The sequence below is a fragment of the Schistosoma haematobium genome, chromosome ZW (genome assembly GCF_000699445.3).
Source record: "Schistosoma haematobium chromosome ZW, whole genome shotgun sequence".
NCBI lineage: Eukaryota > Metazoa > Platyhelminthes > Trematoda > Strigeidida > Schistosomatidae > Schistosoma > Schistosoma haematobium.
Genome location: NC_067195.1, coordinates 65,632,718 through 65,657,872, shown reverse-complemented (window position 1 = coordinate 65,657,872; position 25,155 = coordinate 65,632,718). Strand labels below are relative to the sequence as shown.

The 25,155-nt window shown below is 37.5% G+C and overlaps 1 protein-coding gene across 2 annotated transcripts in view; it reads left to right on the top strand.

Annotated features, from left to right (window-relative positions):
- Nucleotides 1-3,328: 3,328 nt before the first annotated feature.
- Nucleotides 3,329-25,155, top strand: part of MS3_00004169 (uncharacterized protein) — a 46,801-nt gene continuing 24,974 nt past the window's right edge. For both annotated transcript variants that reach the window (XM_051212068.1, XM_051212069.1), the window contains exons 1-5: nt 3,329-3,530; nt 4,584-4,922; nt 9,693-9,811; nt 22,026-22,376; nt 23,696-23,875. In XM_051212068.1, coding sequence (XP_051072207.1) covers nt 4,687-4,922; nt 9,693-9,811; nt 22,026-22,376; nt 23,696-23,875 — 886 coding nt within the window. In that variant the 5' untranslated portion in view covers nt 3,329-3,530; nt 4,584-4,686. The remainder of the gene's footprint in view (nt 3,531-4,583; nt 4,923-9,692; nt 9,812-22,025; nt 22,377-23,695; nt 23,876-25,155) is intronic.

The following is a 25,155-nucleotide window of genomic DNA, read 5'->3' as shown; positions in this document are numbered from 1 at the left end:
CTGCGACTACATTGTTTGCTCCAGAGATGTGTTGAATATCTGAAGTAAACTGCGAAATGTATTCCAGTTGTCGAGACTCACGAGGTGAGTTTTTGTCTGAAGAGGAGCTTAACGAGAAAGCAAGAGGTTTATAGTCAGTGGAAAGGGTGAATTCACGGCCTTCGATATAATGTTGAAAATGCCGTGCAGCACAATACATAGTTAGGAGTTCCCTACCGAATGTGCTGTACCTCAATTCGGTGTCTAGCAGTCGTCTGGAGAACAATGCTAAAGGTTGTAAGACTTCATCGATTGTCGATTCGGATGCGTCTACTGCGGTGCTAATGGGTGCTTGAGTGTCCTGATGTGCAAGCATTGTTGCTTTAGCGATACGTTCCTTAATTGTGGGGAATGCTTTGCGTGCGGTGTCGTCCAAATTAATGGATTTCGCATTTCCACGAAGTTGGTCGGTAAGAAGTTTCATAAGTAATGCGCATTTCGGTATGTAACGTCTATAGAAACTTACCAGGCCGTTAAACGTACGCAATTGTTTGACGGTGGTCGGTTCTGGGTAATCCAGAATTGCCGCCACTTTGGTCCTAAGGGGTCGAATGCCTTGAGCATCGATAGTGTGTCCTAGGAAGTCTAATGAGTCGGTCCCGATTTGGCATTTCTGAACGTTTACAGTAATGCCATGTTTTTGAAGTCGTTCGAAAACAAGATCCAGATGCTTGAGATGTGTTTCTCTGTCCGGACTTGCAATTAGACAGTCATCAACATACGCGTGTACGAAGTTGAGACCTCGAAAAACGTCGTCTATGAACCTTTGGAATGTTTGGGCAGCGTTTCTTAGACCGAAGGGCATTCACGAAAAATCATAGAGTCCGAAGGGAGTAATGATGGCGGTTTTCGGTATGTCGTCTGTGGCCATGGAGATTTGGTTATACGCTTTAACCAAGTCGATTTTCGAAAAGACAGTTGTACCTTTCAAGGTAGCTGTCAAATCGTGAATGTGGGGCAACGGGTAACGATCGGGAATGGTTTTCGCATTCAATCGCCGATAGTCATCAGTTGGACGCCAATCGTTGCTGTCTTTTTTAGGGACCATGTGCAACGGAGATGCATATGGATTATCGGTCCGATATTGTCGGGCCAGAAGGACATGAGTTGGAACGAGGGTGGAGACATAGTCTTAATCTTAAATACCTTGGGGGTCTGTTCAGTCATAGGGGAAAATTGAGTACGAGAATACACGAGTGAAAAAGATATAGATGTCCAAAAACGCGGGAAAAAATATCACAATGTATAAAAAATTAAAATAAAGCAATGATATATAGAATCCCAAAATGGAACAGATTCACAGTTTACGATTTGGTGTACCAGATCACGTTAGGCTCACCAATGAAGATGGCACAGGTATTCAGTGTTTGGGGATTTGTTTACCGCTACAGAATGATTCGGGGTCTTGAGCGTATCTAGTTGCTTCTATAACATGTTGTACTAGGGCACATATGATAACCGCATCGATTAGTTCCTGTTCGAAGGGATTTTCTGACGGCCCTCAGACTTTTTCAGTCTACCCTATGTGTATTAAAGTTTTCTAGGATTAAACATCGACCACTTTTTGACTAAGGATTGAGACTGTCACGTCTCACTCTCATAGGTAACGTTATCAATAACGGTTAACGGGATAGTATTTCTGACAAATAAAGCTACTCCTCCTTTGCGTTTCTGGACCATATCGGCTCTTTAATCATAAACCCTTGAAAACCAAGTCCCATACTGTCTATAGACTGCTTCAACTAAGTTTCTGTGACTTTGATTGCAACCGTATTGATAGAGTTTATCTATACACCTAGGTCCAATCGGTTGTTAAGCTAGATTCCGACATTTTTATAACAGATCCCTAGTTTATTTAAATGACTTCGTGCTGCGCCCAGAGTGGCTTCGGCATCGCTATCTGTTGAAGCCTCACCACCCGAAAATCTGCATTTTGAGGTCCTTTTTGCAAGCATCTAACCTAAGTTGTAGTTCTTTTTCAGCTGCTCGTCTTTTTATACGGTTTGCAAATGGCAACTATTTACGGACAAAAACTCCTGAACCATTTAGTTCATGTCTATTCTGTAGTACTCCGTCCCTTTTATCGGGGGATTTAAATAATATCTTTAGCAGCCTGTGTTGATTCTGTTTCAAGTCTGCTTGGCTACCTAGTTTATAAAACTTTAGCAAGGTGACTCTAGAGATATCTTGAGTCATTAACTGGTTTAGTGGCTATTTTGTCAACTCACTGTCATGCTCAAAACCAGCTTTAGGCTCTGTGCTTTCACTCTCCTTGTCTCTATGAAAGTCAGCTGACCTGTCTCTATGATCAGTCTTCCATTTTTTAGCTGCTTTTGGGTGAACTGTCTTTTCATTGGTAACCTTATGTCATTTCGTATTCTCGATCTTTACCCATTCATCGTCTATCGTTGGAGTAGCAATCACAGTCACGTTACACACTGTGAGATCCTGGATGCTTGTCGATGACTTGAGTAGTCAGATATTTGTTTATCCTGCCAGAAACAGACCTAGTATTACGATTAGGTTTTTTAGACGTTCCCTGCTGACTGCCATTTGAAGGGCGTGGGACAGGATAAACTTCCTTTCTTGAGCTTTATTTCGGACAGACCTCTTTTAAGTCAGTCATTCCCCCTTAGCAGTGTTCATCATTGCAATGGCTTTGGGCAGCAAGCTCTTTGCGCCCGAGCGGCACTGCTGACACAAAAACACACAAATATGTTTACTAAACCGTTTAGAAGCAACAGGCGTTAGGTTCGTGTGAACTTCATGGTACCATCCTCTGCACTCACCTCACTGCATGACACTTTCCACAGGGTATCAGCAGCCTCGGAGATGGCAACTACTTTTTTGCACTGTCCAGCAGTCAATCAGAGGTTTTCTAAAGAAACCCATAGGCAAGAGAAACTGACAAACACAAAAAGTGGAAAACTGCAAAATGTTAGAACCGAAGTACAAACAAATACAAAGAACCAATGCACTTAAAGTTAACGATGACAAACTACTTTGGAAAAAAATCCTTCTGGAGAATACTTCAAATTAAATAAAGTCGGTTGAAGGGAAAAAAGTAGTTTTGATGCGTAATTTACTTTCAAAACGATAAAATTAACTCATCAAGAAAAAATGCCACTGCCAGAACACATAATATCAACAAATTCTACTGACACATCCAAAGCGAGATTGACTCTTGGTTGTACGACGAATTTCAAGGATTAACATTGGTCTTTGACCCCTATCCCACTACTAAAGTGTGAAGACTATTGCTGTTTAAGGTCTCTGTACAATTTAAATACAAAGCTTAACTTAATATCACCTGCGAACTTCTACTTGTGTCCACAAAATTATATTTGCCTAGAGCTTGTCTGTTAATTCCTCTTCTATGCAATGGAGGCAGGCTATGTTTGTTTTTTAGGGTCAAAGTGGGACCTTGAACAAATGTTGATCGGTTCGAACCGGAAGTTCTTGGCGTGATTTCGGCATATGTAGTATTTTGGGTAAGCAGGGTCGGATAGTTATTAGGTATCTAGAATTACATCTAGTATAGTGAATAGCATGGGTCTTGTGAAAAATTTTCACTCTGGCACAGTAGAAATTGCAAGGATATCATAGGTGACTGATTAATAAATATGGGTTCAAATGTTATGATCTGTGGGTGTGCATATAGAGATTAAACCACTAAATAACGTGGCAGATGATAGGCTCAACGGTCCTCGTTCTGTCGAAAAGTTCTGGAGTTTTTTACGAAAATTGGGAATCGTGCGTGCTGTTGTATCTTTTGAACCGTTTTAAATAATCTAAAGCCGGACAACATTTAGGGAATTGAGCACAAGTTTTATTTACAGTTAATATTACTGTAGCCACAGAATGCTTGTTATAATTTATCATATGTTTAATAAACAAGGTATGGGAGTGCGACTTCTATGCCTATCCTCTTTCTGAAGACTGCCAACGTGTGAACATTGTTTCTGACAAGTCTAACAACTTCCGGCCCGCAGTTACTCGGCCAGAGTACTAGCTAACTTCGGTATACGACTCGGAGTTCTCACCTGTGGTTGAGATAGTAGCCTATCCTTTTCTCAGCTTTTCTGATTGTTCGCTTGCTAGTTGTGTTTGTATACATTAGTATTTTGTACAATAGACTAGGTGGTGTCAAGTACTCTGTGTACATACTGACAGATGGATTTGCTTGTTTTTACTGGAATCTGCTGTTCAATCCTACTCCAACAACTAGTGTTTGGTTCTCGAAGAGCTTATAATCTGTAGGAATTGTGACTTAACCTTGAAAACTGGATATACATTGTCTCAAACATGTTCAGTCAAACCTGGATTATCAATACCCATACTCAATCCTTTTAGGTAAAACCTGGTCCCCGCTTGATTTCGACTGGCCCTTACTAAAGAGATTCTGTTTACGACTGCTCATTGCGATAACTATCGCTTTCATGTTCTCTGTTTGGGGTGGGGCGACTTTCTTGTTATTTTTATGCTCGTAGTTCATTCATAGTTCTTATTAGTGTTCTTACTTTTGAAAATGTTTTTTTCTACAGATTCCTGCTGCTTTCGTCTGAAAGTTTTCCTGGATTCTGTTCATTACTTTTGACCAGTTGACAAATTCATCTAGCTCTAGTAACGTTTTCGAAAAACCTTGTCATGCACAATGAACGTCGCAGTTTTAGATCAAATCTGGATTCTAATATAGCAGATACTATTCGAGTAGTAGCCTGCAAACAAAATCAAGACTTACGAATTACTTTCGCTAATGATTATGCGTGTTCAGACAGACCAAGACCTACCGGTAGCAAAGTGGCATATTCTGCTTCAGGCTCAGGATTAAGAGAAACTAGTGGTCACAAAATGCATCGTCAGGCAGTTACTTCAGCCCACAAGTGAGATGTCTCTTCTTTTAGATTGATTTATTATTTCAGTACAAGTTACTTGCTTTCAACATTGTATTTACTGGTAGGTTTTTGTAGGTGAATCGTAGCCTCTATACTGAATTGACATGAAACGTCACAAATATGTGATTGTTTCTACTAATTCACTTATGCAAAAACATCATTGAGCTAGAACACTTGTAGTTATGTTGTTAATTGTGGTTTTAAGCGAATGTCCGGCGCTTTAACCGGATCCCAAACCAATGGTGCACATGGGCTCCAGTATCCTGCGGGAACAAATGGCGTATGAACCAATCGTTGGTAACCGGCTACCATGGGATTGCATCTCCTTACGATGCCCCACTGCCTTGTGGGTTAGACCTTTAGGTCAAAGGCTCGGGGTGTGGCCCCCTAAGAAAGCCACCTGCTTCGGTCTGGGCACCCGGGCAGTATCACAGTCCACACGCAAATGATGAACTCTCTATATCTATGGAAACTACTTTTCTCGCTTCGAAAAACAATCAAATGATTCAAATTATTATCATTACTATTATTATTATTATTATTGTTGTTATTATTATTATTATTATTATTATTATCCACATTATTCACTCTCTTTTATACTTATACAGCGGCTCGTCTTTGGTGGAAATTCGACTGTATCTAAACGTTCTCGAGTCACTGTCCGGTTGAAAATTGTATGTTTCCACTGAATATGAGTACTGAAGCAGTTTTTCTGAAACCACGTGCGCCATTCAAACTCAGTCAGTCAGTCAGTCAGTAACAACGTACAACTTCGTACATACGTACATCAGTTCGAGTTGCCACACCACATTAGCATAGAGATGCAGCGGTCGATTCAAATCCCGTAGTGGTAGAGGTAATAAGAGTATAAGCAGTAATCGGGAAGATTAGTGTTTGGAGATGTTATTCAAGGAGTATAATACAGTGAACTAAATTTGAGAGAAGAAAAAAACGAGACAAGGAGAAATAAGGAGATCAAAATTTGGGAGAACACAAAGAGTGTATGCACCTGCGCCATTGCAAACGATTTTGAGCCATGTCATTCAGGGTCTCTAACCATCGGTTGCTATCATCTCGCGGTCCCCAACCATGTAGTCTACACCTACCAACATGACTCAGTCCACTTGTCAGTGACTTCATGGACTTGTGCCATGTTTTGGTCTGGCCGCCCCTTGCTTTCTTCCAACCTACTCCTATACCACTGAACATCGCACATCGAGACAGTCGGTCGTTGGGCATACGTAACATGTGTCCAAGCCATCTCAACTGATGAAGTTTCACTACGTCATCAATTGATTTGCCATCCTTACCTAGTACCCGTTTCCTAACAACTGCATTACTTACTCGATGGTCCCAGGATATACGAGCAATATTTCGAAGACACCTATGATCAAATACTAGTAACCTACGGATATCCTCTACTCTTACCGGCCATGTTTCACTGCCATAAAGTAGGACGGGACGAACTGCTGCGCAGTAAACCCGTCCTTTGGTTGATAGACGGATATCTCGCCTACGCCATAAATGACGCAAGTTGGTAAAAGCTAGTCGAGCCTTCTGTATCCGTGCTGAGATTTCGTCACACACCAGACCACAAGGGCTGATGAGACTTCCAAGATAAGTGAAGCGATCGACACGCTCAATTACTTCACTCCCTATTATTAGTTCGGGTGTCGATGCTACCCAATCCTGAAGCAACATTTTGCATTTCGAGGGGGAGAATCGCATCCCGAACATGCTTGCATTGTTGCTTAGAGTGGTCAGAAGACTCTGCATTTTGTCAGCGTCTTCGCCAAATAAAACTATGTCATCAGCATATTCTAAGTCAACAAGTGAACATCCCGGTAAAAGTTCAACCCCTATAAATTTAGATGAGAAGAGTGTTATCTCTAGAAGTACGTCGACCACAAAGTCGAACAAGAATGGCTGCTTTCAATGTTCGCACACTTATGCAGGTTGGACAACAGATAGGGCTGGCTATGTCTTTGAAAAGTCTTGATATCGATGTCTGCTGTCCATCCGAGACCCGTATTCAAGACTCTGGTGAAGTACTACAAATCCGCTCTCCATCTGTCACTTCAAAAAGCTTGTCTTACCTGCGCTTATCCGGGGACCCTGTGGCATCTTCGTTTGGTCTTGCTAGCGTTGGTGTCGCACTAAGCGCTAGAGCTGAGGCACCACTAATCGATTGGATCTCCATTAACAGTCGGTTATGTGCTGTTAGATTAGAAAGTTCCATCAAAGTGAGAAGAAATCGGCGTGAGAAACGATGTCTTTTCGTCATCTCCGCCTATGCCCCGACAGATTGCAGCTCGGATGCAATCAAGGATGAGTTTTACCACCAGTTATCTGTTCTCCAGAAAGTGCGTTATTGTGCGATATTGTAGTAATAGCCGGAGACTTGAATGTTCAGGTCGGGCGTCTAGGCACAGAAGAGAGTCGTTTAGGTGGCCGATGGGGACTCGTTGGTCGCAGGTCAGATAACGGAGACCGTCTACTGCAACTGTGCACAGACCACAACCTGTTTCTGGCTAGCATTAACTTTCGGCACAGTCATCGCCGATGTGCCACCTGGCGTCCTCCCTCTGCATCCCAAGCCTGGACTCAGATTGATCACATCGCGATCAGCTACCGCTGGCATGGTTGTGTGCAAGACTGCCGCTCCTTTTGGAGTACCTATCTGGACTCTGATCATGCCATGGTCTTCGCTAATCTTACCTTACTTTTCAGTGGCCAACGAAGTGACCGCCACCAACGGATTGATGTTAGCAAGCTGGTTGCAACTTCTACTTCCGATTGCGTCCAAGCTATTGGCTCCCGTCATACTTCGTAGACTGTTCAAAACCCGAAAAGATTGACTCGCGAGGAGCAGGCTGGGTTTCGTTCTATTCGAGGATGTATTGATCATATCTTCACCCTCCACCAAATGTTAGAACACCGTCATAGTTATCAAAGGCCAACAATCGTAGTGTTTCTTGACATCAGGGCTGCCTTCGATTCGTTGGATAGGACTGTTCTCTGGGATTGTCTATTGAAGAAGGGTGTGCCTAAGAAGTTTATTAACATCCTAAAAGCCCTATACACAAACACCTCAGGCAGAGTGAGGGCATACAACCACCTCTCTCCATTGTTCTATTCGAGCAGTGGGGTTAGACAGGGTTGCCCAATCTCACCATTCCTCTTCAACTTTGCCATCGATGACATTCTGGAAACAGCTGTGATGGATGTAAGTAGTGGCGGTGTAGATCTGTTGCCTGGAAAACAACTCGACCTTGAGCATGTTAGTTTTAGTAATGCAGAGGTTCGACATCGTGTGTTCGGGCACAGAGATGATAATGCAATTGATGTCACCATCTTGAAACACCGACTTCGGTGGTTTGGACATGTTCTACGAATGTTGTCCCAGAGAATTCCACGTCGTGCATTATTTGCCAACGCTGGGACTGGTTGGAAGAAGCGGAGAGGTGGTCAGTGTATGACGTGGTGTCGTGGTATGAAAGAAAGCTGCAAAGGACTGGCTTCTGTCGGTCTTTCACGATTTCCTGGTTGGGGTCCGAGAGATGGTGCAACACAGTGGCTAGAGACGTTATCATATATGGCTTAGAATATAAGCCAGTGGTGATCCTGCTGTAACCTTCTTTTACTTTCTTCACAAAAAAAGTGGTTGTATCTTCCTTAACTGAAAGATTTCTTCTGATTGTACCTTTCCGTTTCCCTCATTATTACTGTTGTTATTATAATATTATTATAACACTACCTTACACTAATCTGTTCGTTATTGTTCTTTTTTTACGCTCCTTACCTTCTTTTTTTCTGTTCGAATTCTGATTGTTTTGTGTGGCGCATATATATTTGGTGCCCTCTTGTACCAATATTTATATGCAAATAAATGAATAATTATAATACTTAAAGTAATTTGGGACACGCAATAAGTTAGTGGTTCAGGTATTTATTTATATTTATTTGAACATAAACATTGTTACGAGGGGGCACCAAATGCACACGTGCCACACAATAACAATAAGGCCATTAGCAGTTATTATTGGTATTTGTGAGGGCTGTGATACTACCCAGGTTCCCAGATCGAAGCAGGTAGTTTTCTTAGGCGGCCACACTCGGAGCCTTCAACCTAAAGGTCTGATCCACATGGCAATGGAGCAACGTCGGTAGATGCAGTTCCATGGTAGCCGGTGACCAATAATTGGTTCATACGCCGTTTGTTCCTTCAGGATCCTGGAGCCTTTGTGCACCATTGGTTCGGAATCAGGGTTTTCCAACTCCCCTAGGTGAACCCTCTGTTTCCACTAACTCGGTTAAAGCACCAGACATTTGCTTTTCGTCCTCTCGATTATGTAAACAACACCCTTGCCACGAGAAGGCAGTGAGTAATACTTCCATGATAGTGGCTTTATACGCGTAGCCATATGAGAGCATTTCGAGAGGGAGAGCGAACTCTCCTCTCCTTCGGCTGTACCAATGCATTTGGGTATATTGGTTCAGATAATTGGTGTTCTACCAGTAAGTCCTAGGTGAAAGCCCCTTATTGTATACGTTAGTTTGAACAGCCACGTGGTATCAGTTATCCTCAAATGGTGTGGTGGTTGAAACTGGGTGCCCATACTTATTAGACGGGTCACATGAGTCAATATTTAGCTTAAGTAAAGTTACATTTTAGTTTGTAAGTTGTTTGTATCAAATGATGGCTATATTTATTACTCAAGATAGCTAAACTAATAAAAGATTTTACTTCTTTTATAGAGGACCTCAGCTGAATAGAAACTATGGAAATGATGCCACTTTTGTCGCAACTCCCCTGGATTCTCATACTCAAGTCAGTTACGGATCTGCTAACAGGCGTCCACTAATTAATAAATCAGGTGGGTAATTGAGATCTATATGACTTCATGATATTAAATAGATTGATGTCAGGATAAAAAAGTGCAAGCTTTTAGAACCAGACATAATGTAAATCTCACAGACTGTTTAGAATCACTATTAATTACACACAAAATTGTTTTAGGTCTATAATTGTCATTCAGTGTATTTTTACCCAGTTTACTTTGTCACACAAATGGTTGTAATATCACAACTCATTAGTGTGATTGCCTAACTCCTTTATTAGGTGAGTCTAGAACTCAAGTAACCTTCTTTAGTCTATATAATTGTAGCATTTCCAATTGTCACAATATATATGTTCACTAAATAAGAACTTTCGTCTAAATTTGAACGAATAGTTTCACAATATTTGGGTGCCGAGTTAATCTGAGTCATTAAAGAGGACGAATATATATTTGTAGAATCTCAGCGAATGAATTCTAGGTAAATCCAACGTTTCTCCTGGCAATCTGGTCCAAGCTTTTTCAAGGAAAATATAATTAAACAACAAAATTATCGAATATAACTAGGTACATAGTTCTCTGGTTTACTGTATACTGAATAAGTTATCCAATCAACGTTAACAATGTTAAAGTATGTATTTACATTAGTGTGTAAGAGATATGTGGTGTGAAACGAAAAGTGTTAAGATAACAAACTGTGTGTATACGTAAGTGATGTGAGAAGAAATTTCATTCAACTATATATTGTCTTCGGTTTGTGTATATTCAGAACATATATCATTTTATATATGAAATGAATCAAAATGTCACAGCATGCATTAAATGAAGATAAATAAACAAGATAAAAGACCGAATTTAAAGAGGAATGTATTTGTAATTGAAAGTTAGTGTTATTTTAATGTTCCAGTCAATTGTTTAACATATTCAGATAAGATAACTGATTTGAAACTGTTGATTAGTTAATATGATAAAGACTGATCAAATGGAATAAGGAGTTCAGGTTTACTTATTAATTATTAGTTGCCATGGGACAGCTAGTTGTATTCCATCTCTCCTATTAATACTGTTTGAATTAGCCCATATATGTAGGGTTTCGGCTGTTAGTCGTTCTTTGTAAGAATTAAATCCTTTTTGAATGATTCTTGCGCCATTGAAATCAACTGTATGACCCAATTCAATCGAGGGTAATGCTATCGCTGATTTGTTCTCAAGCTTTTTTACATCATCTGAGGATTTAGGAATGTGCTTTAAGCACTGTTTGTGTCCCTTCACCCTTACATTCAGTTGCCTTGATGTTTCACCTACATACGTTGCATTATAGTCATTACATTTGATTTCATAAACACAATTCTGTTGTTCATCCTTGTGTATTGGATCTTTGATTCTTACTAGTTTTGATTTTAGAGTATTGTTTGTTCGAAAGAATACTCTTATATTTTGAAGAGTTAGAATCCTTCTGATCTCTTCTGAAATACCTTTACGGTATAGGATTACAATTGTGTTAATCCATTCTTTATGCTTGACTCTTTTTTTTAATAATATCATTTTGTTATTATTATATTATAAACCAACTTTGTCGTCTGTTTTACCACCCAGTCTTAACATAAATCGGTTCTCACTGTGGAAGCGGCTTTAACTTCATGCGTAATACTTGTCCAAGTCATAGAATTTAGTGTCTTAAGATGATAACATTTATTATAATGCTTTTCACTATCCTCAAACACGTTGTTCATTTCAGTATTTTCATGCACACAATTACCACAAATTAGTGGCGGCTTTCCAAAACCAGTGATAATCGGGTTTAGTTAGTCATTTGGTTCTCTTCATTTCTATGACAGTCGGAACACACTACATACGAACGGCGGTTGGTAACTAAATCCCTGTGTGATACTATCCAATATCAGAGGATGTCTTCTATATACTAAAGCTTGGGCACTTCAATTAGTAGATCATCGCCGTTACGTACTCCAACTCCTTCCCAGAAAGATGAAAAGTGTGGTGATTCTGGGCAAGCCTCACTACTAGTTTAGGACTGTAAAAAGTGGTAGATATATAATATCACTTCACTTGAACTGTTTTTTAGGGCTTTGAATTTGGTAATATATCCAAGTCTATCAAAGTGATTGTAATTATTCGTATGCTCCGCTGCTCACGATTTCCTTTTAAGAACAAACGATTGACTTTTACAATAAGTAACCAGTGACTACTGCTCTTTGTGTTTTTTTATAAACAGTCAACTTTTTAAAACATACTGGCTCTTGTTAAATTATGTTGTGAAGATATTACCATGCTTAAAAACATTATTACAAAGAGTTGAGGTCATTCTTTTTTATTATATCATCCAATTTTGTCAAACATATCTTTGCGATTACTGAAGGTGTTTGTCGGAACTTTTCATCATTTTTTCTGTTTTCTTTTTCCTGAGGTCTTGAGATTCATGTGGAATTTTCATGTGAATCTTTAACCCTAACCATATGGTCAGGTGACCCGATTTCTGGTTTCAAGGTAGATTTACAGAATTACTCTGGTAGTGAGTCAGTTTAAATCTACCCGAGCCTCATTCATTTAATTCTTTCTGTTTGTTGTGAGCTATTTACGTGTTTGTTTGTGTTTCTTTATGTACAGTTTCATTTGTTCAGAAAAAATGTCTGTTCAATCAAAACCCTTCACACATTAAACAAAAGCGCATTTCTATCTGCCCATGCTACTAACCTTGACCGTTGTAGCCTGCGGAGTTTTGCGTATATTCTATTTTTCTTTGTTCGATATTAGATGGAATTTAAACAGCAAATAAGTATTTCAGAAGCCAACGTATTTTGGCAGTTATTGTTGGTCCATTGAAATACTTGTTTGGGTTAAAATGTTAAGCGTTTTAGGTGTAGATACAATACTACATTACCTACCTATTAATCTTGAAAGTCACGTTTTTATTCATAAGACTCATTAAGGTAAAAAGTTCTAGTGGGAGGGGGGTAGCAGTCATAGTTGTTTCATATGTGTGTATACGTGTGTGTATACGTAAGTGATGTGAGAAGAAATTTCATTCAACTATATATTGTCTTCGGTTTGTGTATATTCAGAACATATATCATTTTATATATGAAATGAATCAAAATGTCACAGCATGCATTAAATGAAGATAAATAAACAAGATAAAAGACCGAATTTAAAGAGGAATGTATTTGTAATTGAAAGTTAGTGTTATTTTAATGTTCCAGTCAATTGTTTAACATATTCAGATAAGATAACTGATTTGAAACTGTTGATTAGTTAATATGATAAAGACTGATCAAATGGAATAAGGAGTTCAGGTTTACTTATTAATTATTAGTTGCCATGGGACAGCTAGTTGTATTCCATCTCTCCTATTAATACTGTTTGAATTAGCCCATATATGTAGGGTTTCGGCTGTTAGTCGTTCTTTGTAAGAATTAAATCCTTTTTGAATGATTCTTGCGCCATTGAAATCAACTGTATGACCCAATTCAATCGAGGGTAATGCTATCGCTGATTTGTTCTCAAGCTTTTTTACATCATCTGAGGATTTAGGAATGTGCTTTAAGCACTGTTTGTGTCCCTTCACCCTTACATTCAGTTGCCTTGATGTTTCACCTACATACGTTGCATTATAGTCATTACATTTGATTTCATAAACACAATTCTGTTGTTCATCCTTGTGTATTGGATCTTTGATTCTTACTAGTTTTGATTTTAGAGTATTGTTTGTTCGAAAGAATACTCTTATATTTTGAAGAGTTAGAATCCTTCTGATCTCTTCTGAAATACCTTTACGGTATGGGATTACAATTGTGTTAATCCATTCTTTATGCTTGACTCTTTTTTTTAATAATATCATTTTGTTATTATTATATTATAAACCAACTTTGTCGTCTGTTTTACCACCCAGTCTTAACATAAATCGGTTCTCACTGTGGAAGCGGCTTTAACTTCATGCGTAATACTTGTCCAAGTCATAGAATTTAGTGTCTTAAGATGATAACATTTATTATAATGCTTTTCACTATCCTCAAACACGTTGTTCATTTCAGTATTTTCATGCACACAATTACCACAAATTAGTGGCGGCTTTCCAAAACCAGTGATAATCGGGTTTAGTTAGTCATTTGGTTCTCTTCATTTCTATGACAGTCGGAACACACTACATACGAACGGCGGTTGGTAACTAAATCCCTGTGTGATACTATCCAATATCAGAGGATGTCTTCTATATACTAAAGCTTGGGCACTTCAATTAGTAGATCATCGCCGTTACGTACTCCAACTCCTTCCCAGAAAGATGAAAAGTGTGGTGATTCTGGGCAAGCCTCACTACTAGTTTAGGACTGTAAAAAGTGGTAGATATATAATATCACTTCACTTGAACTGTTTTTTAGGGCTTTGAATTTGGTAATATATCCAAGTCTATCAAAGTGATTGTAATTATTCGTATGCTCCGCTGCTCACGATTTCCTTTTAAGAACAAACGATTGACTTTTACAATAAGTAACCAGTGACTACTGCTCTTTGTGTTTTTTATAAACAGTCAACTTTTAAAACATACTGGCTCTTGTTAAATTATGTTGTGAAGATATTACCATGCTTAAAAACATTATTACAAAGAGTTGAGGTCATTCTTTTTTATTATATCATCCAATTTTGTCAAACATATCTTTGCGATTACTGAAGGTGTTTGTCGGAACTTTTCATCATTTTTTCTGTTTTCTTTTTCCTGAGGTCTTGAGATTCATGTGGAATTTTCATGTGAATCTTTAACCCTAACCATATGGTCAGGTGACCCGATTTCTGGTTTCAAGGTAGATTTACAGAATTACTCTGGTAGTGAGTCAGTTTAAATCTACCCGAGCCTCATTCATTTAATTCTTTCTGTTTGTTGTGAGCTATTTACGTGTTTGTTTGTGTTTCTTTATGTACAGTTTCATTTGTTCAGAAAAAATGTCTGTTCAATCAAAACCCTTCACACATTAAACAAAAGCGCATTTCTATCTGCCCATGCTACTAACCTTGACCGTTGTAGCCTGCGGAGTTTTGCGTATATTCTATTTTTCTTTGTTCGATATTAGATGGAATTTAAACAGCAAATAAGTATTTCAGAAGCCAACGTATTTTGGCAGTTATTGTTGGTCCATTGAAATACTTGTTTGGGTTAAAATGTTAAGCGTTTTAGGTGTAGATACAATACTACATTACCTACCTATTAATCTTGAAAGTCACGTTTTTATTCATAAGACTCATTAAGGTAAAAAGTTCTAGTGGGAGGGGGGTAGCAGTCATAGTTGTTTCATATGTTCCTATTGTCGATCCGCTCCCAGTATTGTATTATAATCCATCCCGTTATATCACCATACTTGCTTCATTTAGAAGCGAACTTTCTTATTATTCCAGATGCGATCATTACTGTTCTAATGATCTTGTGTATAAGTGATTGTCGTCTTAGGTTGTTACCTTCACTTGTTATTGTATTTCCACTTTGTCTTCGATTATCCTCTAACCATATAATTCCTTCACGCTTATCATACGGGTTAATAAAATAGATCTATTTCGATGTACATCGATCGAAAAATGACTTGAGTGTCACACTTGTAGAAGTTCGTTGATGTTTTTAAAATCTCATTCCGCAATATCGTCTATGTACGTTGATTTATTAGATAGTGGCATAACTTTATTATTATTATTCGAAACCCATGTAAGCGTTGGTAAGGCTGACACGTTTCTAATACGTTGTTCATTACAAGTAGTGGGACCTGTCTTGTAGGTGGATGGTGGCTAAAAGTGGTATCCAGGGCGCAATATTGAGGCGATCCGCATAGGATGCACATATGCCGATAAGGGACTGATCAATGAGAAGATTCAAACAACCAATACACAAGTGAACTATTTTATAGGTGTTGTTGCGTTTGTTTGTCTTCATTATTATACCTTTCAGTTTGTATTGAATCGAGTAGTGTTGGCTTTATGAGGAACTTTGGTTCTAAGAGATTTTAAAATCATCATACCGACTTACGAGATATTTTACATACCAGTTTATTTTTATTGTTCCAATGGGTAGGATAGTTCTTCCATGGTATGTCGACTTACTAGATAAATTTTGATGGTATTGTAGGGGGTAATCAAATTGACATAATAAGAACTATAATACCCGCTTAGCGAGGTTATTAAAACATTCTGATTAGCGTTTGCAAAATAATTAAGAAGCAGACTTCTACATAAAACAGGTTCAAACTATTTCGTCCTTAGCGACAGTGAGACTCAAAATTAACCCATCTAGTTCACAGAACACACCATATATTCTGAATATTCGTTTCAACTCTCTTTTCTTCCTAAAAATTTCGTGCATTTGGATGATACTTCGCAACGTCGGCTTCGGTATGGTGAATGAGACTACTTTATACTCTTCTTCCCTGTCTATAAACTAGAGTAAAAAGTTCAGTTTGTATGGAGGCTTTCTTGATAGCAATCGCAGAAGAATTGATTACATTCAAGTTAATTCAGTAATATATTAATTCAATAATTACTAATTACAGAATTTTACCAAACTGAGTAGTTTTCATTGAACTAAAAATCGGTGAATTGATCAATACAAGGGAAAATTCACTGAAAATCAAACAAATAGTAACAACTGAAAGTTGATAAATATAATTAACTCTGAATAAATTAATATGACGAAAATCCACTGAGAAGTTGGCTGGACAAAATTACCTCAGATTGATTTGCTATAAGCTGTATTTTGGAGATATAACATTCTCAACTCTCACACATCACATCACATTGGTTTAAGAGATCGAGGCTATTGTTTATGTTTGCTACACACCACAAAAAACCTCACAGAAGATCTGGGTAAGAGGAAATAATCTGTATTAATTTGTAGATGTCTTTTCGCCACTCTAAGTAATTAAATTACGTTTACTTGTTACTTTAATCTTTTATGAGGTGGTTGACGAAGTATTCATCATTTAAATTACCTTTTGAAAAATACATTATCAAGATTGGTTTTATTCGCATTTATTTGTTTGGTTGTTAAGTGTGAAGCTATAAATTTCTTGTATAATATTTGACATTTAATTGTAAACCATATAACTTCATAACCACGCGCATATAATGTTCAAAAGTAATTTTTCAAAGCGTCCTGTGTTTTTGTTCAGCCCAAAATCTCATGGTGTCTGTGAGATTTATATTTCATTTGACCGTGGGTAAATTAGTAAGTACCATCTGAGTTGAGATTAGATCAGTATTCTCCTCCACGCACATTTCGTAACCTTGCTCACCATGTTGTTTGACACAATTGAATTATTTATGTGAACCTCATTGTGTTTACGTAAACAACCTGATTATACTAGGAGTCACTATCTTAGCTAGGACAATAAATGCTTGAAATGTGATTTATTTCTCATATTTAAAATATTATTCACTTCGTGCTTATTTAATTATATGCCGAACCTTTTTAATGATTTTTTCAAACTTTGTAAAAACGAATAGTATACTTACTTTTGGTTTGTTACCAAGTTAATTATTGATTGATATTAAATCATTGATGTATATAGTCTTTCTAATTTTGGTTTGTTTAAAAGTATTATTAATATTATCATTTATGTTGTAATAGTCTATCGATCATAATTATATCGGTCATTTGATCTGTTTATGGGTTAAACGTTTCATGCTTCGATTTCACAATACTTCTATATATATTGCAATAGAATTAGGGTTAAATGACAACGGCCTGTATCGTCGTGATGCTAATAGCTAGGAGGTTTAACAATTTTGGCGTTGTTCTCAAGGCTCCACCGAAGGAACAGAAGTTTGGTAGCCAGTCTAGAAAATGTATCCGAAAAATCCTAAAAGCCCTAACAAGTATATACGTTTGCGAGGCAGTAAAGTCGGGAAACAAAATATCCACTGTGGTAATGTGGTACGGTAGCTTGAACCTATACATATGTGTCGGGTTCTACATTGCATATGTGTTAGTAGGATATAGATTGAATTAAAGCATGTTTCGTGAAGGACTGTTTTAGGGTACTCTGATTGACTATTTCCTAACCACTCCGTGCTAGCGGATATTATGATAATCTGGAATCTTATGTAAAAATTATAAGTGTACTAACACATCACTTATTGGGACTCCTACTTCCATCCACCCTTGTCATTTGAAATATAGTTACGTTCTCAGTCAGTCAGTCAGCTACAACTGACAACGTTCTTGTTCAACCGTGTTCTGATTTTGGGACTTGTTGAGTGAAGTGGTGTCAAAGAATACTAAGCAATAAGAGTAGCTGGGTCGTAATTAAGGAAACCATAAAAATATGGCTGACTAACAGACTGGAATACGACATAGTTATTTTATGACTGCTATAGTTGAAGAGATTACGAGTCCACCTAATCTGCGAATGAAGCAAAGACTCAGTGACACAATGACGAAATAAACTATTCCGATGTGTCCCAGCCCCGCTAGCTAGGGAGAGAAGTCCAGGTTCAGAAGAGGGAAATGTATTCCACAAGCAGCCAGAAGCACAAACGAACCACAAGTACAACTCAAGTGTATATTTACAACATAAAAATGTCATTGGGAAACTTTACAGAGTAGCATATTAAAAGCAACAACTAACCAATAACATTTAAGGTCCTCCAAAGTGGGAAATACGACACGAAGATGAATTATTAACATTGGCTTGTTCTAGTAGCCGTGGTTTTCTAAGTTTTAACTCCATACAATATGATTCTCTTAACGTTTGTGTTGAAGGTTCTGACTTTGGTGTTGGCTGAGGGTTACTCTGAGTTCCAGATGTTCTTCAACTTTGGGAATATTGCCTTTGCTTTACCAATCCATGTTTTCACCTCTGCACCAGGACCCGTCGTTTGTCAGTGGTGTTGCTCAACCACGTAAAGACTTCCATCTCTTTCAGAGCTTAGGAACCAAGTGCGCACAGGTCGGTATTCACTGTGATTTTACTTCAGTATCTTGTCTTTCCTGGCTAATGTTGAGGCCTACCCCTGCAAAGCAGCTGCTATACTGGTCGTCTTCGCCTGTATTTGTTGTTGTGTGTGTGATAACATGAATAGGTCATCTGAAAAGTACAAATCGTCCAGCTGTATCCAAGCTGACGATCGTACTCCATGATTCTCCTATGATGTGAGAATCTTCACAATCAAGTCAACAGTGGAAGTAGAATAAGCAGCCTTGTCTGACATCAGCCTTCATGTGAAATGAACGGTTGAGCTGCGATGCAGTCCCTTATAGGAATTCCATATGATGGTGATTTCAGGTACTCTGTAGTGTCAAAGAAGATTCCAAAAAGTTCTCCCATGCATGATGTCAAATACTTTCTTGTAATCAGGGAAGTTCATTTATGATAATGAGTTCCATTTAGCCGATTGTTCAACAATGATCCTTAGTGTCGCGATGTATTTGGCACACGATCGGTCCTTATAGAATCCAGCCTGTTGATCTCGGAGCTGGGCTTCTACTGAATCCTTCATTCGGTTTGACAACACCGTTAATAACCTTTCCTGGTATTAGTAATAGTGTGATGTTTATGCCGTTCTCACAGCTACTAAGATTTTTCTTCGTTACCTTAATGAGGTGTTCTTCTTTCTCTTCTGTTGGTACTTATCCTTCCTCCCAAATCTTTCTGGAGAGGATGTGGAATGTCTCGGCAGTTACCTCTACAACTGACTTCAGTGCTTCGTCTGGTTCGACATATGGTCCTACTATCTTGCCATTCTTGATTTGTCTGATTATCTTGTTTATCTATATTGCTGGTGGGGTGACATCTATAAAGAGATTTGTGTGCGTTGTTTGGATTTTCAGTGGGATCAGTGAGGCTGGCCTACTCACGAGCTCTTCATAATTCTCTCGCTTCTCTTGATTTTCTTTGTTACTGGTTATTTCTAACTACATGCTTTGGTCTGCTATATTTCCCTGCTATCTTCTTCATTGTATCGCATAGTTGTTTCATATTTCCTTCTGTTGTAGCTTTTTCCGCTGTGATTGCTAGGTCTTCCACATATTTCCTCTTGTCAGCTCTAATGCTCTTCACTCCTTTGTTTGCCGCTGTATATTGAACCTGTCTGTTTCCTTCCTCTGCTTTTATTCGGCTATTGTTGATTACTGTCTTTTTATTCTCGCCTTCTTGAATCTTGGTCAGGGCATCAATAAAAATCCGTTGTTTATGGTGGTGCTTCTTGAGTTTCAGCACTTCGTATGTTGAGGCTATTGCGTCTTCAACCCTTTTCCATTTTTCAATAGCGGTTTCCTCTCTTGGATAGATCTCGCAAGACTTGTTGCTGAAAAGTATTTTGGACTCACCGGACTTGCTAAGATCTTGAAGGACGTCTGTACCCAATGCTTCTTTAGTCTCAGCTTAAGTTTATCCACCATAAGTTGATGATCCAAAGCTACATCAGTTGCTTTGTTCTGACGTGTTCAAGAGACTTCCTAAATCTTTTACCTATGCAAACTTTATCGATCTGGTTCTTTGTGGTGTGGTCCAGAGAAACTTGCAACTTTGTGGGTGTGTTTGGAATAATACCACCTATGATCATGCTGTTAAAAACATAGATATATAATCTCACCATTCTCATTTCTTTCTCCCAGTCCATGTTGCCTCATTATACGACCGTACCCGCTGTTATCTATCCTTACCTTGGTATGTAGATCCCTCATCAGGATGATCAGGTGTTTTCCTGGACATTTTTATGAGATGAACTTCAGTTTGTCACAAAACTGTTCTACATCGTCTTGACTGCCGTGACGGTGGTGTGGTGGTTATTATGTCTACCTTCCAAAAATCAGTAGTATTTAGGAAACCCATGACTACAACCTGTGAGACAACAGCCCAAAAGGTCAAGTAAATCAAGGTCCATATACGAAGATGTTTGATCATATCCCCAACTTGTTTTAAGTTCGAAAATATTAGTATACACAGCAAAACTTTACACTAGTTATGTTCGTGAGATTTGATGATTGTTTTTGACTTAGCTAGTTTAGAGATCTTGTTACATCTCGTATTGACTGATTGGTTGAAAAAGTATTCTTATTGTTAGTAATTGTGCTTCGATATGTATAATAGTCTTTCCGAAAAGTTTTTTACTGTAGTAAATGTTACACGTTTATGTGGATAATGGCTACTCATGCATTTACATATGATAATCAACGTAAGATTGCCACTTCACATTGTGTGATATATAGGATGTACTTAACAGACGTCAGTTGACGAAAATCACAGTGTTTGTGTGTTGTTCACCTTTACTCTTATTTAAAAATCTTTTAATAGTACAGTTCACGGCTACACTCTATAGCTGACGGACGATCGGTTTTCTTACTGATTACATCAATAGTGGAGTTCTCCATATGTGTTAGTATCTGTTCTAAAACATTGATAGCGACCTACCTTTTGAGTCGCGACAATAATATACCTATCAACTGATTCTGAATGATCTTTTTCATCTTTAAACTGATGGAATTCCTATAAATATAGGAAATTTCCAGTTAGATTGAATCACAGTACTATTTAAGCCTTTATATGGCGAAATTTGAGTAGGGAACTTACGAAACTCCATAAGCGTCATTGAAAAGTAGAGCTAGAAGTGTTAATTGTTACTCTGCTCTCCTCTAATCCACATTTATTTATACAATCATTACATTCTTCAAGTGTTTAAAACGGCCAGTTGCGAAATATTTAATAAGTAGTAATTTAAGTTTGCAGCTTAAAATGACAGTTATGACGCCGTTTTAACTAGCTAATCTATCTACCTAGTTCTGGAGTAATGACAAATTTATTTAAAATCAGCTACATCCTTAGGGGTACTTATGAAAACCATAGTATTATGAAGCTGACGAACATTATACTACTACCCAAATATTTTCTTTGTCACGTAGTGTAACACATGGAAGTGTGCTTCAGTCAAGAAATTTGTTTACATCATAAGGAGTTTTTGCTGAGTTCTGTAAATATTCAACAACATACAAATTATTCACGTTTACGAAAAACGGTGTAATGGATCATCATAGAGTTTATAATTTATCTTGTAATTATTTTGGCGATAATGACCTGTTACAACAGGTTCTATTGACACCGAATAAATCCCCACATTTCTGAAAACGACTACGTTCGATAATTGGTTGGTATTACTGAACTGTAATAAATCAATTGATTCCCCACATAGTCTAAGCCTGTTATTATTAGTTTGTTTACAGAACTTGATTTATACTGACTGATCGTTATACTTTATACTGTTTTAGAATTTGATTATCAAAATAATCGTCGTTCTATACATGGCATGCATTCCATAAATAAGGACCAAGAGCAATATAATCGTGACTTGATGACTCAGTATGAAATAAATCGGGCCTTGTTTCTGGCTAATCCACCTCCATCCGTTTTAGGTAGTCGTAATCGTGGTCGCGGTAATAATAGTAATAAAGTAAATGATAGCCGTCGAATAGATATAGAAAAACATTCTTTAAATCAACCTTTACTAAATGGATCACGTATGGATCGTTCAACAGTTTTTCGGTCGACATTAGATCAGCAGCGTAGTGTTTTTCCCTCGAAATCAATCAAAGAGCGTGGATTTTACAATTTAGATTCTGGTATGTTCTTTTTGTATTTCGTAAGTGAATAACATTATAAATGTTCTTGTGATAATTCTTTCTCTGAATTAATGTATATGTAGACTTTATTTGTTTAAACTGGTATATTTGGATAAGTTAAATACGTGACAAGCGTTGAAAAATTAAATAATTTCAACAAAATCAGTTAAAAATAAACTTCGACGTCAAGCTTGTGTCTAGTGTAGGGTAATAATTGCTTTGGCGGCTCAGCTTGAGATGCCAATCATTTTAGTTGCGATAAGGGTTGACAGCGTTTTTTATCCAAGACCATCTTATCTCTAAATTCACTCTATTCTATAAATGGTCTCTCAGGGACTCACCTTATGGTCTGTATGTGCTCGTAATACAGAAAAAGTTTTGAAAATAACCCATTTGACTGCTATTTTTATCAGTTATATTCCTAGGGAAATCGTTAATTTGTAAGATATTTAGTATGTTATTTTTCTCCGGTTGCTTATCTTCTGAGGTTTTGATCTTGATGGCTTTTTTGTTTAATTTTCGAACCAGAGATATCTTGAAGTGGATGAATGTACAAAGTTGAAGTCCATGTACCCATTAAAATGTTCCAATATTCGTTAGTTGAATAAATTTTGATTTCCATTAAAGTTCCTTTTAACTAAAACGGTCTAAGAATTGTAGTTCACTATGGATTTGATGTGATCTGAGAACGTAATTATCTAAGAAAGGTCCTTCACATTGCAACTTTTACATTCCATTACATTGTCAATGTCAATAGGAGTCTACGCAATATAGACGCCAATGATGTCTCCTTGAATGACATTGATAAATTTTTGCTTTCTTTTAGACCTATCGCTAATTGGTCAGATGAATCTGACAATCAGGACTGGGGATTTGTGGAGATTGTAGTATTTTCACAGTTGAAATCACCAGTCGATGCAACCAATGGTTGCGCAAGGTCATGGATCATTTGAACCTAGACATTAACACCGCCGAATACCGTCTCGGTGGTCTAAAGGTTAAGCGTTCGCGCGCGAGACTGACGGTCCTGGGTTCGAGTCCTGCCTGCGGGATTGTGGATGCGCACTGCTGAGGAGTCCCATACTGAGGTGAAACGGCCACCCGGTGCTTCCAGGTTTTCAATTGCGGTCTAGCTCAGATCAACTTGTGATTTCAACTTTTTTTTTTTACACTGTTCGATAGCACAAGTAAATCTTATTTCTGTTATATAATACAGTATAGTTTATTGATTAGTTCCAACTGTTTGTAGACTTCGATTTCTGAATATCCAATCTAATATTTCATTTTATTTTCTAATTAATTGTGTTAATTTTTTGTAGAACATGACGGTCGGGAAGCCTTGTCCAAAAATTCTCGTGGCCTTACGCGACATTCGCGAGTTCATTTTCAAAATAATTTTCATCGTGGACAAGGTTTAAGACAGTACTGGGGTCATGATGATAGATTTGAAAATCACGAGAATACTCCAGGACTTCGTGTTCAAAATTCTTTTCACAATGGTAATATTCCACTAACTTTTTAAATTGTCCGATATATATATATATATATATATATATGTAGGATTCAGTATTCCTTACTTTTATATCCGGTTTTGATCTCATGAATCATACTGTTCAACCACACTATATAATATGAAGACGTTTCTTAGTGCAGATAAAGCTTTGCTAGTACTTTCGAGAGTAAAACATTTGTATGATTGGATTTGTGGAACATTATATTTATGGAGCTCATAGTCCACTAACAAGGTGACTATAAACAAAATAATCCAGAAATAGTGGAATACAAAGTGATTGTACCGTCGATACAAATAAATTTTAAAAGGTATCTCGTACGGGTTATTAAAGCATATACATTCACATAACCAGTCCTAAATTAGGAATAGACATCGCCTTTAAAGTTTCACTACCGGTCGGTAACGACTACAGTGTTATCCACAAAGACAAGAAGATCTTAACGAATAAAATAACTAATTCAGTGAAGACAACCAAAAAGCATAACATTTGATCATCTTCCAGTTTTCTCCCATCGATTAGTATGACTTGTTAAGTGATTCAATACATTGATTTTCTGCCTTTCTTAAATTATTCGTATAACCTGACCATAGTTGTTTAATTTAGTTAGAGGGTTATTGTATTCGGTACAATCCCATGCTGTTGTATGGTGTATCTAATATACAAGATTTCCTGTAATCGTACTTAACTGTAATACCCTATATTTATTTACAACAGAATATTTTCTGCCCAGCAAATGTAATGGACTAACATGGTTTCTGTGTAATATTCAATTTATTGAAATTCATTTTTTATGTAAATTATTTTGTTTCTTCTAATAATAACAAACCAGCGATCCTTGTAAAATGACTGGTAATAATATTGATCGATCGGAAAACATCACTTCTTGTTCCTGTATTACATAGAAAAGTAACAAATAATTCATCCGAATACACATCAAGAGCCTGACGTACAGTGCTTCAATCGTCTAAAATTCATTTGCTGTTAGACGATAAATAACATATATGGATTAAGTGTGAATATCAAAAGTTCTACTTCGTTTTGTCTTTATACTCATAATATCATTGTGAATAAACGATAATGATAATGATAAATAAGCAGTAGCTTTGAGTAACCCAACAAAATGCAGCATATTAATTTATCACTGAAGTATCTTCGATTTTCCCCCGAGAATGTGCGGTACGTTTTATGGGAAACTATGAAGCTACGATTAACATTGATCAAAAGACATACAAATACCTGACGAAAGTACAAAAATAGACAGACTG